The sequence below is a fragment of the Eumetopias jubatus genome, unplaced genomic scaffold (genome assembly GCF_037043125.1).
Source record: "Eumetopias jubatus isolate StellerSeaLion01/CBP00866 unplaced genomic scaffold, mEumJub1_p1.0 scaffold_6, whole genome shotgun sequence".
NCBI lineage: Eukaryota > Metazoa > Chordata > Mammalia > Carnivora > Otariidae > Eumetopias > Eumetopias jubatus.
The window spans coordinates 116837942-116851364 of record NW_028274812.1 but is presented as its reverse complement, the minus strand read 5'-3'; the positions used below and the strand labels follow the sequence as shown (position 1 = coordinate 116851364).

At 54.8% G+C, this 13423-nt stretch overlaps 1 protein-coding gene across 2 annotated transcripts; it reads right to left on the bottom strand.

The window, feature by feature from the left end:
* Positions 1 to 174: 174 nt before the first annotated feature.
* On the bottom strand, positions 175 to 12585 carry TULP1 (TUB like protein 1). Of its 2 annotated transcripts, XM_028120718.2 has the most exons (15): positions 12539 to 12585; positions 12359 to 12410; positions 11883 to 11970; positions 11421 to 11576; positions 10333 to 10482; positions 9179 to 9280; positions 8985 to 9104; positions 8574 to 8689; positions 8391 to 8396; positions 5783 to 5953; positions 5492 to 5604; positions 4495 to 4609; positions 4312 to 4410; positions 2058 to 2229; positions 175 to 308 (listed from the first exon to the last, which is right to left on the bottom strand). In XM_028120718.2, the coding sequence occupies exons 1-15, from the start codon at positions 12583 to 12585 to the stop codon at positions 175 to 177; spliced, it is 1641 nt and encodes a 546-aa protein (XP_027976519.2). The 2 variants fall into 2 exon arrangements, with proteins under 2 accessions (XP_027976519.2, XP_027976520.1); XM_028120719.1 differs by lacking the exon at positions 11421 to 11576.
* Positions 12586 to 13423: the final 838 nt, after the last annotated feature.

The following is a 13423-nucleotide window of genomic DNA, read 5'->3' as shown; positions in this document are numbered from 1 at the left end:
CTCCCCTGCCTCGGCCTGTGCGGGGCTGGGGAGTGGATGGAGGTCACTCGGAGACAGTGAGGGGTCAGCCCCGGACAAGAGAGGAGTCTTCAGTGGGGGCTTTGGCGAATGGACCCTGCAAGCCTCCACTGAATCCTTTCCCCCACCCTTGGCGGGCGCCGGGGGCTGCTGGGGTCACTCGCAGGCCAGCTTCCCGTCGAAACTGGAGAGGGCGATGGCGAAGGCCTGCAGGGCGCACAGCGGGTACCGGTAATCTAGGGTGAAGGCGTCCTCGGCCACGCGCCCGAACTGCAGTACGATGTAGTCGGCTATAGACACAGACCGGTGGGGGGGGGGCAAGATCTCCTGGGGTCCCAGTCCTGGCAGACAGTGACCTCAACTTTGGGAGAAGTCTCCCTCCTTTGCATTGGGGCCCTAATCCTCAGCTACCATCTCAATTATTCACCCTCCACCCATCCACCCCTTCTTATCTGGCCCAACCGGCCCCACCTGACGCTTGACCAGCCTTCTGACTTGACTGTAAGCCCCTGAGGGCAGGGATCCTGCCTTATCTTCTGCCACCCAGGGCTATGTGTAGGACAGGCACTTAAATATAGGAACCTGTCACGCTTCCCCCTGCCTCGAATCCTTTTCCAATGGCTCTGGCCTCATTCCTTCTTCCCATCCCCAGCCCCCAAGTCCCATCTTAGACTGCCAGGCTCTCTCCCTTCACTAGCCCCCCGAGTCCCTACCTTATCGAGTGGCTCCACTCAGCCCCATCCCCTCTCTGGTCCAGGTTCCCAGCCCCAGTCCCAAACACCTCCCCCAGCATCCATAGGGACAGGAAGTTGCTAAAAATACCCCTGATCTCGGCAGACCAGGCTCCACCAGAAATGTGATCTGGAGAGCAGTTTTCCAAGGCCTTGGGACAGGTGACACTGGGGACACATCCCTAGGATGGAGTGGGGGATGGAGAAGTTGCTCAGTGTCAGCCAATCCTGGGAACCCGGAGTCCCTTGGAAGGTATCTTTCCATCCCAAACTTCCTCACCCTAGTGGGAACCTCTCCCCCGGGGCCAATTAACAGGGACATTTTTACTTAATTGTGTTCTGGGCATATCTTGTTTCCCTAACTCCTTGAGGGCAGGCCTTTGACCTTACTTGAGAGAGGACAATAGAGCAGGCATTGAGAGATGCTTAATTAATATTCCCTAGCCCTGCAAGGCGGCCATCTTGAAGGGGTTGGGAGCTGGGGCCCTGGAGCCAGACCACCTGGGTTCTTGTGCCAACTCTACCTCTTACAGCTGTACTACCTTGGGCAATTTACTTAACCTCTCTATGCCTCAATTTTCTCATCTGCCAAGTAGGGACAATAATAATACCTTCCTCAGGTTTTGGAGGGGCAGGGTTGTTGCAAAGATTTAATGATTCAGTATCTGTAAAGTTCAGAGAATAGTGCCTAGCACCTAGAAAGCCCTGCGTGTCTGTGAAATAAATTTTGATGGCCAGTGGGACCTCCTGGAGCCGCTGAGAGACTTTGGGGAAGGCGCCGCCCTCTCTGAGCCTCAGCAGCCTCTTTGACCACGTAGAGGTTGGGCTATCAGTGGTTCTCAAGCTCCAGCAGATTAACTCTCCCTTCAACACAGTCTTACCCAGATATCCCAGTATCTACCCCTGGCTCTGGTCAGTGCTAGAAAGAAGGCCTGGGACAGTAACCCCCGAGACACCTGCTTGGAATACCTGAGGGTCCTGGGAACAAGCTGTCAGTGCCCCTGCAGGAGGGAGTGACTTTCCTGGATGTTCTGGCTCCAGTGAGAAAGGACAGCTTTGTGCACGTGTGTGTGTGTGTGTGTGTGTGTGTGTGTGTGTGTGTGTGTGTGTGAAAAGAGAGAGAGAGAGGTGGTGGGGAAAGGACTGAGGGAGGGTCAGGGTCCTGGAGGTGGTGGGGAACAGCCCGGCTTGTGTGTGTGTGTGTGTGTGTGAAAAGAGAGAGAGAGAGGTGGTGGGGAAAGGCCTGAGGGAGGGTCAGGGTCCTGGAGGTGGTGGGGAACAGCCCGGCTTGGGCCCTCAAATACTCACGGTCATCGGCGTGGACTATTTGGAAGTTCTTGACTGAAGCTTGTGTGACTCGACCTTGGAAGTTGAGGGTGTAGGAGCCGCTGTCTTCGTTCCAAACAGGTGGCTTGTTGTGCAGCTCGATGAGGCTCTCCAGTGTTTTGTTCTGCCAGCGCACCAGCAACCCATCACTGGCCTGGGGTGCCAAAGGGGAGTGTTAGGGAGGGGACAGTTAGGGGTGGCTGAGATATCTCAGGACCGAGGGGAAGGGGCCTGGGGACCTGTGCATGCCTTTGCGTGTGTGTGCTAGTGTGCAGCCTGGACACGGACATCCATTCGGGGCATCCTTGACCAAGGACCAAGCAGCTTGGTCTCTGTGGTATCCTTGTGGGCAGGGTGGACCTCTGTGAGAATGGGTCTCGCCATGGGACGCCAAAGTGGAGGGTTGGGAAGTAGCATCTGGCACACAGTAGGTGCTCTGTGCCCTTGGCACCCAAGGGGTCCTCGGAACAGCCACATGCTGGCACCTGATCATAAGGATGCACTAGACATGCTGTGATCGACACGGAGCTCGCAGTTGTGTTTGGGGAGACGGACAGGTAAACAGTGGTTAAAATAAGATGTCCCAGAAGAGAGTTTCTCAGAGGAAGGAGTGATGCCTATGTGATAGCGCTCTTGAGATACTTCTTTCCTGAGTTCCCTTGGCACTGGTCACATTCGTGGCTTAGAGTGAGTCTGCACAAGATCATGTCCTCCGAGAAGCCTCCCTGATCCCATGTCTGATTTAGACGTCTTAGCTCGGAGTCTCCCTCCATGACACCTGCTCTTACTGTTTCTCCCACTACACTGTAATGGGCAGAATTAGACACTTAAAGGACAGCTATTGTATTTTATTGACGGCTCTGTGCCTCAGTTTCCTTCACAACAGGGTCTTGTGAGGATTAAAGCAGTTTATAGTGCATGGCATGTTATTCAGATCAGTTCCTGGCCCAGCGTACATGCTCAATAAATGTCGGATTGTTCTGATGGTTCCTGTTTGCTGATTTTGGATCTTCAGTGCCTGGCTTTAATGAACGACTGTAGAATGAATGGACGGTGAAATGATGAAGAGTTACCCGGAGCAGCCCTGGGGAGTTCTCACCAAGCCCAGACACACTCGGGAGGCCCTGCCTCTGGAGCATTTGCGTGTTTAGTCTGGGCCTGGAAGGAGCAGCTGTGCGACCCGCGGCTCCTCGAGTCTAACAGCCTTCCGTGCCTCGAGCCCCGCGGGTTGGCCAGGCCTCTGATTATGGTGTGACTTGCCAGCATGGAAGGATGTGTGATCAGCTGACGGGTGTTATTTTTCCTTGTAAATGAGTAAAGTGACATCACTGAGGGTATGGAGCACACCAGTCATCCTGTCTGTGCAGTCCCAGGCTCACTGACCTGTGGCGCGAGCGACTGACACTGAAGGAGGCCACCTCTCCCCGGCGCATCTCTCCGTCTTACCCTAGACCTCACACACACACACACAAGCAACGTTTGCTTTTTAAAATAGAAGGCAAATCAAGTCACTCCCGAGAACCCTGCTGTGGCTTCCTGTTTCTCTGAGTACAAACCAGTTATACAGGCCCTATCTGAGACTCAACTCACCTCTTAGGGCAAACCCACCGGGCATCATCCTGCCTCAGGGCATTTGCACTGGCTCTTCCCTCTGCCTGGATGCTCTTTCCCTAGATATCTGTAGGCTTGCTCCCTCACCTCCTTCATGTCTTTGCTTAAACGTCACCTTCTCAATGAGGCCCACTCCGACTTTTTCTTTCTTCCATACCACTTGTCACTTTCTAACATTCTACACAATTTACTTATTTGTCACAATTGTCTACAGTCCGTCTCCTCCGCTGGAATGTCAGCTTCAGGAGGGCAGATCTTTTTTACTCACTGATGTCTTCCAGTTGCCTAGAATAATACTCAGCACTCATACGCTGAATGTGTATAGTAAAATATACACAATATACAATTCATTCAGTGAATGAATATATGAATGGATGATTTGGCGTACACTGGGGAAAAAAAAAACACCTCATTGTATTGGTTTCAAGTGAATTCAATTACAAAACCCCCTAATTCATCCCATGAGTTTCCAGAATGAATCTGTGACACAGGATGATGAATGTGCCCAGGAAGTTGGGTATGGGCAACCTGAGCCCCTGTCCCTCAGCTCCCCAGGAGTGGGTCATGAATGGATCACATGGGAACAGGACCCTCAGGGGAGGCGTCAGGGAGGTGCTGGGCTCACATTTCGCGGCCGGATGGGGACCCTCTCGTTGTCCATATTCATGCCAGGAATGATGACCGTCATGCGCCGGGGACCCCGGAAGCCCAGCACGTTGGTTTCCTGGGAGGGAGATACCTGTTAGGCCGGTCCCTGCGAAGGGGAGGGTCCTGTCGTGGGTGGGGGAGCTGAGGGGGGTGTTCTCACATAGATCACAGCTGCCAGTTCCTGCCGAAGGCTCCCCACGTTAGTGCTGCCTCCTCCACGGTGCGGGTTCTGCCCGTTGTCAAAGACGGTAAAGCGGTTGCCCAGGAGATTGGACCTGCAAGCAGGGTAGAGCTGGGGGCAAGGCTGGGGGCATTCCACAGCCCTGCTCCAAGACCCTTCCTCATAGCCAGGCAGTTTGGAGAGCTTCCTATGTCAAGGGTGTGGGTGTCTTAGGGCAGAACAAGTCTTGTCCCCTGCCCCAGGCACCCTTCATGAGGTCTTTTAGAGGCTGGATCTGGAAGGACACTAGGCAACCTTCAGATCTCAGCTCTACCTCTTACTGACCCTAGGCAGGCTGAACTCTCTGAGCCTCAACATCCCCCTCTGTAAAGTGGGCCTAATAACAGTATTTACCACTTGGTCAATAAGGGGACTACATGGATTCATATTTGGAAGTTAGAACAATGCCTGACCCATAGATAGGCCTTACATAAGTGTTTCTTAAATACATAAATATAAGAAATAAGGCCTGACTCGGGGGTCCCCCTTCCCCTTACCTCTCAGATGCGCAGTGAGGATTAGATGAGATATACGGGGAGACACAGCACAGGGGAGATGCTCGATATTTGTCTATTCATTCACTTAGTAAATGTTTTATTGAGTCGCTATTATGTACCAGGTGCTGGGAATTCAACCATGAATGAGACAGGCATGGTCCCTGTCCTCAGGGACCCTTATGACCTATGTCAAGTGAGGTCCCTGGTCCAGCAGCACGGGCATCACCTGGGGGCTTGTTAGAAATGAAGACCCTTGCCCCACACCCAGACCCACTGGGCCATTTTGACAACGCTTCCAAGTGATCTGTGCACATTCAAGTGTGGGAAGCCCTGGGGCAGGGGACATTTCTAGAGCGCCCGATGTGGTGGACACTGCCAGGCAGAGGGAGACGGAAGTGACTCGCCATGGTCTCTTGCGGCCCTGGGCCTCCCAGCCCCACCTCAGCTTCCCAATGAAATTCTCCCCTCCTCGGGACAGATTGGTGGGGTCGCTGGAGATGAGGTAATTGGCCGTCTTGCTACGTTTCCGCTTCCTGCCGGCCAGGAGGAACACCTGGGGAGAGGGGGAGACGGGTGAAGGAAGGAGGTGAGTGGGGGGAAAGGGAAGGCCTGTTGGCTTTGGACTCCGCCCGCCCCCCACCCCCACCCCCCAGTTTGGCTCTAGCCCTCCCCTTCCAGCCTGGATCCTGGCACCCGCACTCTCTCTCGCCTGCTGCCTCCCCGCTACCCACCTTCTTCTCTGTGTCCAGGTGCAGGAAGTAGGAGGGATACAAGCCCCGATCCATGCCTTTCTTGTCCCGGGTCAGCCTGCAGCGCACTGTCCGGTGCTGAGGGGCAGGCCGGAGCACAAACTCCTGGGGTTCATCCACTTCTATGGGTGGGGATGGGGCTCTCTCCTCCTTCTGAGTCGGGGCAGAGCGTGTATCAGCCCTGGAGCCCTGGCTCCTCTGCCCTCAGCAGATCCCCAGTGCCGGGACACAGGGCAGGCAGGACAACTCACCGCTTTCTGTGTGGGAAGAGAACGGACAGGCCAGCTACAGTGGGCTGGGCCCCTCGCCTCCCCCGCAGCGCAGCCGGCCCATGCTAGGCAGCTCTGTGGAGCTTGGTGCTTTATTATTATTTTGCTTTGCTTTGTGGTTAAGAGCCTGGGATCTGGAGCCAGACAGCTTGGGTTCAAATCCTGGTTCCACCGCTAACTCTGTCACGTTTAACTTGAACCACCCTGTGACTCCGTTTTCTCCTCTGAGCAATGCAGAGGTTGGGGCTGGATTCCCCGGGAGAGACCTTACTTAATTTATATATTTAACAAACACTCATAAAGTCTACCAGTGTGCCGGGCATAGCTCTAAGTATCTTCCAAATACTAACTAATTTAATTCTCTCAGGTAACTACTGAAGTAATTGTCCAATTTTACTGAAGAAGTTGAGGCTCAGAGAGGTTAAGCAACTTGCCCGAGTTCACACAGCTAGTAAGAAGTGGAACTGGGCTTAAAATGGTGCCAGAGCCAGAGCCTTAGAAAGACCTTCCTTCGTGTGGACACTGTGTCAACAGGTGAACTGAGGTGGGGCCAAAAGTATGAACTGCTGTGTTAAAGAAGTATTAGCTACTGCTATTATTACAGTGTATGGTAAATACCAATGACTGTAGTAGCCAACCTCTTAGATGAGCCCCAGTGATCCCTGCCTCCTGGTGTTTACACCTTGTGTGGTCTCCTTCCACATCGTATCAGAGTTTGGTCTTTTTGACCAATGGAATATAGCCCAAGTGATGGGGGGAGGGGTCACTTCTAAGGCCAGGTCATAAGAGATATTGTGGCTTCTCCTTGCTGTCTCCCTTGGGCCACTCTTGAGCCCTGGGGGAAGTAGGCTGCCATGTCATTAGACCACTCAAGCCGCCCTATGGAGAGGGCTCCAGCCAAGAACCATGACAGTGAACCATTCTAGAAGTGAATCCTGTATTTCCAACCAAGCTTTCCAAGTGACCGCAGACCCAGCTGACGTCTTGACTGCATTCTCGGAACAGACCCGGAGCCAGAAGTACCTTGCTAGGCCCCTCCTAGATTCCTGACTCGTAGAAACTAAGAAAAGAAATGTTTGTTGTTTTAAGGCACTACGTTTTGGGGGTAGTTTGTCAGACTGCGATACCGAGGTAAGACAATGAATGAATAAATAAGCTTATCTTGCTCATGGAAAAACTCCGAATCACCGTTCGGTTGCATTCCACACTAGGTGGCCTAGGCCTGACCTGGTGACTGCCCCTTTGGATCTGGTACCCTCTGCCCTCATGTTCTATCCCTCCTAAGAGGGGGAGCCAAGATCGTAACCCCAACTTTCCCACTAGGGAAGAGAGGGGACTGCCAGCCTGGGTGTATGCTATATGAGAGCTACAAAGAATCCCTGATACGCTGCGGTTGGCCATTTTTGCCGAGGGCAGGTTTGGACTGCATGTGAGGTGAGGCTGGTGTCGGCGAGCAGGCCCTTAGCCTGCGGGCAAGGGAGCATCTCTTCTCCACTCCGGGCTGCTCCAGAAGAAACTTGGGAAACGCAAGACTATGTTTGGAATGTGATGTGGAGAAAGCCAGAGCTTATTCAAACATTTCCACGGCTGTAAATTTCTAGGGCCTACTGTATTGAAGGTGGCACTGCAGTTACATTCCGCGTGGGAGATAAGAAACTGGCCTTGAGTTTATATATCGGTATTTGGTGATGTTGGCTAATGTGAGTCAGTCCCCCCAAGACCTGACCACTCCTGAACAAACTAATAAACCCACATGGCTTAGACCCCGGCTCTGCCCTCAGGGTGATCTCTTCACTTGTGGAAACCAATTTCCCAGCAAGACTTTCATCACTTTCTCTCTCCAGTTAGGCCCCCTCTCCTGCTCACCCCAGCTTGTGCATGTTGGTGCCTGAGTCCTAGTTGTGAGGAAGAGCAATATTCAAAATAGTTAACAGCCTGTTCTGCCCCTGGAGACTGCCTGGTCTGTCCGAATGGACCCCGGTGGGCCTGGAGGAGGGTTCTGGAGGCACCTGTCTGCCAGTGTTAACTCTTCAGCTGCCGGAAGGTTGGGCCATCCCAGATTCGGTAGCAGAAAGCACTTGGGGCCCCAGACCAGTAGCGTGAAAATATTTTAACAACGCACACCGTCAGTGAGCACACTCTGCCCGCGTGTTCTCCCTCTCTGGTACAGAAGATGGGTGTCTCTTCGCGTGGCGGCTTTGTGAGCATCTCTGGCTGGGGCTGCTGGTCAGGCCGCAGAGGGGAGGGCTTGGAGCCCAGATAACATCAGGCCCGCAGGGGGCCAATCCCGGCCCTAATGACCCCTCTAGTGACCCCTCAACCGCCTTCTCTGTTCTCACAAGCCTGGTGCCCTTTGTCCTCCTATCCTGTCATCAGAGAGGGAGCCAAGATTCTAACCCCCGGCCCCCCTCTCCCCACGAGGTTCCATACTCTAGTCGCCCAAGCCCAGGCCCCTGCCCCGCTCCCTGAAGGGGCCTCGTCCCCCTTCCCCTCCGGATCCCAACCTTTTTGCCTTTTCCTTTCGCTTTGCCCTTCTGGTTGCTGTTCTTCGTCCCCACGGCTGCCACTTCCTCCTCCTCCTGGTCCTCCTTCCTCTGCTCTTCTGGGCCTTTGGAAGTGCCTGGCACGGAGGGGTACAAGCCTGTGAATCCCTGACCCTGTGGAGCACTTCGAACACCCATGTCTTACTTGGACCCTCCCCACAACCACGGGAGAGTACTCCCATATTACTATGTTCAGAGACTCAGAAAGGCTCACGTACCTGCCTGAGGCCACACAGCTATTTAAGTGGGGAGCAAGATGCCCCTCAAGCCTTCTGACTCCAGAGCTCTCTCCTCACCCTACCCGGCACTCGGGTTCCCCACCCCCCAGGACGGCTTCTAGACGTCATGGCACCAGAGGCCACGGCCACCCACCTTTCTTCTTCGGAGTTTTCTCAGCTGGCGCTTCTTCCCCAACCAGAAACATGGCCGCTGGAGTCTTCTTTCTCACCCTGGCCGGGCTCCCTGAGGGGTCCTTGTCAGCCTCCCCAGACCCTGTGTGGGTGGATGTGCAGGAGTCACACGCCACCACACCCAGAGTCCCCTGTTCCTCCAGAGACCAGTCTCACCTTCCTTCTTCGTCTTTCTCATCTTGGGCCCCTCCCCCGCTGGCGCCTCCTTCTTCTTAATGCGCAGAGGTTTGGCTGGGGCGACAGGGCTTCCCGAGTCCCCTGGAAATGGAGGTAGGGGTTAGACAGAGAAGAGCCTGTTGGGGCTGAAGGCCACTTTCCAACCCACTCATCATTTCTTCAGTCCCCAGGGAGGCTGAAGACCTGACAAGGGCCCAGAGTCTGTCTTCTGCTCGTTGCGTTTTATTTTATTTTATTTTATTTTATTTTATTTTATTTTATTTTATTTTATTTTAAGATTTTATTTATTTATTTGAGAGAGAGAGAGAATGAGAGAGAGAGAGAGAGAGAGAGAGAGAGCACATGAGATGGGGGAGGGTCAGAAGGAGAAGCAGATTCCCCAAAGAGCAGGGAGCCCGATGCGGGACTCCAGGATCATGACCTGAGCTGAAGGCAGTCAGTCAGTCAACTGCGCCACCCAGGTGCCCTGCTTGTTGCATTTTAATCCTGAGTCCATAAAGGGCTGGACAAACACCAGCAGCTTAATAGGCATTACAGAATGAATGAATGAATGATTGAATGAATGAATGCCGGGCCTTCTAACTGAGCCTCTAATTCCTAGCTCCCACCCCATCTCCCCAGAAAACCTCCTCTGGCAGGTGCTACAGACAGCGTTCTCTCCCTCCCACAGAGGCCCAGGGTCCTAGCTACCTGTCCCCATTTAGACCAGCCTGCAGTACCTGTAGGGCGAGGTGCCCAGGCCAGAGAGCCATGATAGCATTTATGTCATTGACTGATTTTTACCGTAATGGCTTTGATACTTTTATGAAAATTATAACAATAATACATATTGAGTAAAAAACAAAAAAACAAAAACACTAAAAACTCACTAAACTAAAATCCTCTGTCCTACCTGGCTCACAGAGCTCCCTGGACAGGCAGTGGTGGGGATGGTGGGGGGCGGGGGCAGCACATATTGATCTATGTACTTAAGGACCGTCAAGGGGAAGACACCAGAGAAAGACACCCTTGCGTCCAGGCACTGGTAACCTTCTGATGGCTCAGCTCTCGCCGATCACTGAGGCCTCCCAGCCCCTGAAGGACAGGGCTAGTTTTCCGAGTCTGTGTGGTCCCTCTGTACCTTCAACACTCACCCTTCTGAACCTGGGCCTTAGCCTTCCTCTCCTTGACCCCGGCAGAAGTCTTCTCTTTAGGAACCTTCTTGGGTGGCAGAGGGATTTTCTCTTTGTTTGCCTCTGCCTCCTCTTCCTCTTCGTGGTCCTCCTTGGATTCCTCTTCATCCTCTGTAGGGAGAAGCTCCTCATAAGGGGGGGGCCAGCGTGGGCCCCGTTATCTGGAAGCCTGGTCCCCCCAGATTGCTGGGAAGTGGTAAATGAGGGGGGCTAGGAGGCTCCCCTTCTGGAACAGGAACAGGAACGAGAGGAGAAACACAGTTCTGGCACCTTCCTCAAACCCTGGAGGTGATTCCAAGGTGTTCGGGGGAGTGAGCTGGGGTTGGGGGAATGCGAGGGGCTTGGCAATCCTGTTCTGGGGGAAATGCCCTTCTCTGTAGGGCCCTCCCCCCCGCCCCGGGACCCTTACCTCCTCACACACTCCTGCCTGTCTTGCAGTCCCTCCACCCCTCATCACCGCACCTGCACTGTTTCTCCCCCTCAGCTTCTTCTTCTTCTTCTTTTTTTTTTTTTTTAAGATTTTTTAATTTATTTGACACAGAAAGACACAGCGAGAGAGGGAACACAAGCAGGTGGAGCAGGAGAGGGAGAAGCAGGCTTCCCGCGGAGCAGGGAGCCCGATGCGAGGCCCGATGCGAGGCCCGATGCGGGGCCCGATCCCAGGATCCCGGGATCATGACCTGAGCCGAAGGCAGACGCTTAACGACTGAGCCACCCAGGCGCCCCTCTCCCCCTCCGCATCTTCCTGGCCTTGTCGGTTTCTGACCTCCAGCCAGACCCATCTGGGCTACCTCTGGCCCCTAGCTGTAGTTGAAGGCAAAACTCTTAACCGCTCCGTGCCTCAGTTTCCCCATCCGGAAAACGGAGTAAAGAACAAGAGAATAAAGTGGGTTGTTTTGGTTCAAAGAGAAGGCCGGAGAAAGAGAGGCTCTTTTCCCGAGTTTTCCGTCTCCCTGTCGCGGTTCCCGTGCGGGCCCTTCGCGCCTTCTCTCCAGCGCCCCCCTCCCGCCCCCCCCCCCCCCCCCCGCCCAGCCCCGGCCCCGTCTCACCGTCCACTGCGTCCGGGGCTCGCGCTACCAGGAAGGTTTCCCGCGGGTCGCGCTTGGCCTCAGGGTCCCTGAGGAACTTGGCGTAGACCGTGTGCGGCGGCCGGGCCTCCGGCGGCTGCGAAGCCGGCTTCTCCCGCGGCTTCCCCCTCCGCCCGGCTGAGCCGAGAGGCTGGGGTCAGGCAGGGCCCGACCCCCCGCTCCGACGGCGCCTGAGCCCCGGACGCTGCCCCTCTCGGGCTCCTTTCCGTGGGGGTCTCCCCTGGGCGCTCTTGCCACCTCCGACACCCCTCCCCTGGCTTTCATCCATCCCTCCCAGCCCCCAGCCCGTTCTAGCCCGGCCCGCTCCCACCCCTCCAGTTCCCCGCCCCTCGCTGTCCCCACCCCCAGGACTCCAGGATTCAGCCGCACCCCTCCCGGGCCCCTCACCCTGGGGGGCGCCCCCGGGCTCGGCCACCCGCCCGCCGCCAGGTCTCCGGGGCTTGGATCCCTTAGGGCCCGGGGACTCGGGAGCCTCCGTCTTCTTCTTCAACTTGTGCCCCTTGGCGGGTCGCTGCGGAGTGGGGGTCAAGAGTAGGGAGAGGAAGGAAAGGGGGGCTCGGAGGGCTGCCCATGACCCTCTAATCCCTTGAGCCGCCAGAAATAACCGCGGATTATCGGGAGGGGAACAGCAGCCTTCTTCTTGGGGTGGGAACGGTGACCCCTCCCATGCATCATGGCCACGTCCAAGGCCCCAAAGCCCCAATTCCTCCCGCGGACATCCCATGCCCCGAAACACCCTTTTCCTCAAAAGAAAAAAAAAAAAGCAAAACTACAAGGAAGCAACCCCCCAGACAATGCCGAGGGGGGCGCGTCCCACTCTCAGATCCCCTTCCCTGCGTGGGTTTACACGCAATGGGGGGGGGGTTCTCCCTGCCTCTTTCCAAGCAGGGGTGACATACCTGCTTGGGGCGCTGCTGGACCTCGGGGCTCTGGCCTTCCTCTTCATGTCCGCTGAGGGTAGCAGAGCAATCAGTCTGTCTTCCTCCCCTTTTCTGCCCCTCCCCAACCCCTCCACCTGGGACCCCCCAGGGCTCAGGAAGGTTGAGGTGAGGTGGTGGTGGTGGGGGGCGCTTCCGGACCTGTCCGAGGCCCACACCTCTCGGAGGGTGTCGTCCTGCAGCGGCATGGTGCATTCGCCTATCCGCACCCCCTTCTCTGGCCACCCTGCAGCTCTAGGAGTCTCCCTGCCCTCCCCGGCTAATCCAGGCTCAACTTCACCCCACCTCCCGCTGGCTCAAGAGGGTGGCAGCACTGTGGGAGGTGCTCCTCTCCTGCCCACGACACACCCCCCCCCAGGTCCAGCCCACTGAGGGAAGAGGCTGACTCCCCAGTTCTTAGACCACCAGCGGCCTGAAGGACCCATCGCTGTGCCAGCCCCACCCTCCCCCACCCAGCTTCCGGTCCGAGGTGCCAATTTGTAATTTGTCAGCGGTCAGTGGGGTGTGGGAAGAAAATATTAGATCAGATCCTGTATTTATCTTTATTTTTCATAAAGAATAAGAACTAGGGTTGACTGATATTTAGTATATATGGATTGACAGAAGCATGTGTATTATACAGTACTTTATTAAGAAACATGCCTAATTATGGGTGTACACTTAAAATTCTTTTTTTTTTTTTTTTTTTTTTTTACTGATAGGGAACATGCTTTTTTAAAAGTTTAGAGACCAAGGATATAGTTTTGTTTTGTTTTGTTTAAATAATCTCTTAAATGCCCAAGGTGGGGCTCAAATTCATGACCCCACTCACGACCCACTCATGACCCAGAGATCAAGAGTCATGGGCTCTACCGACTGAGCCAGCCGGATGCCCCCCCCACCAAGGATATAGTGTTGATGTGATTAATATGGGAGACGTTTGGTTAAATGCTGAGGAAGCCCAGAGGAGGGGGTCTCACTCAGCTGTCCTGGAGGCTTCCTGAAAAGCCTGATCTAAAATTTAAAAGATGATGAACAGGAGTTCCA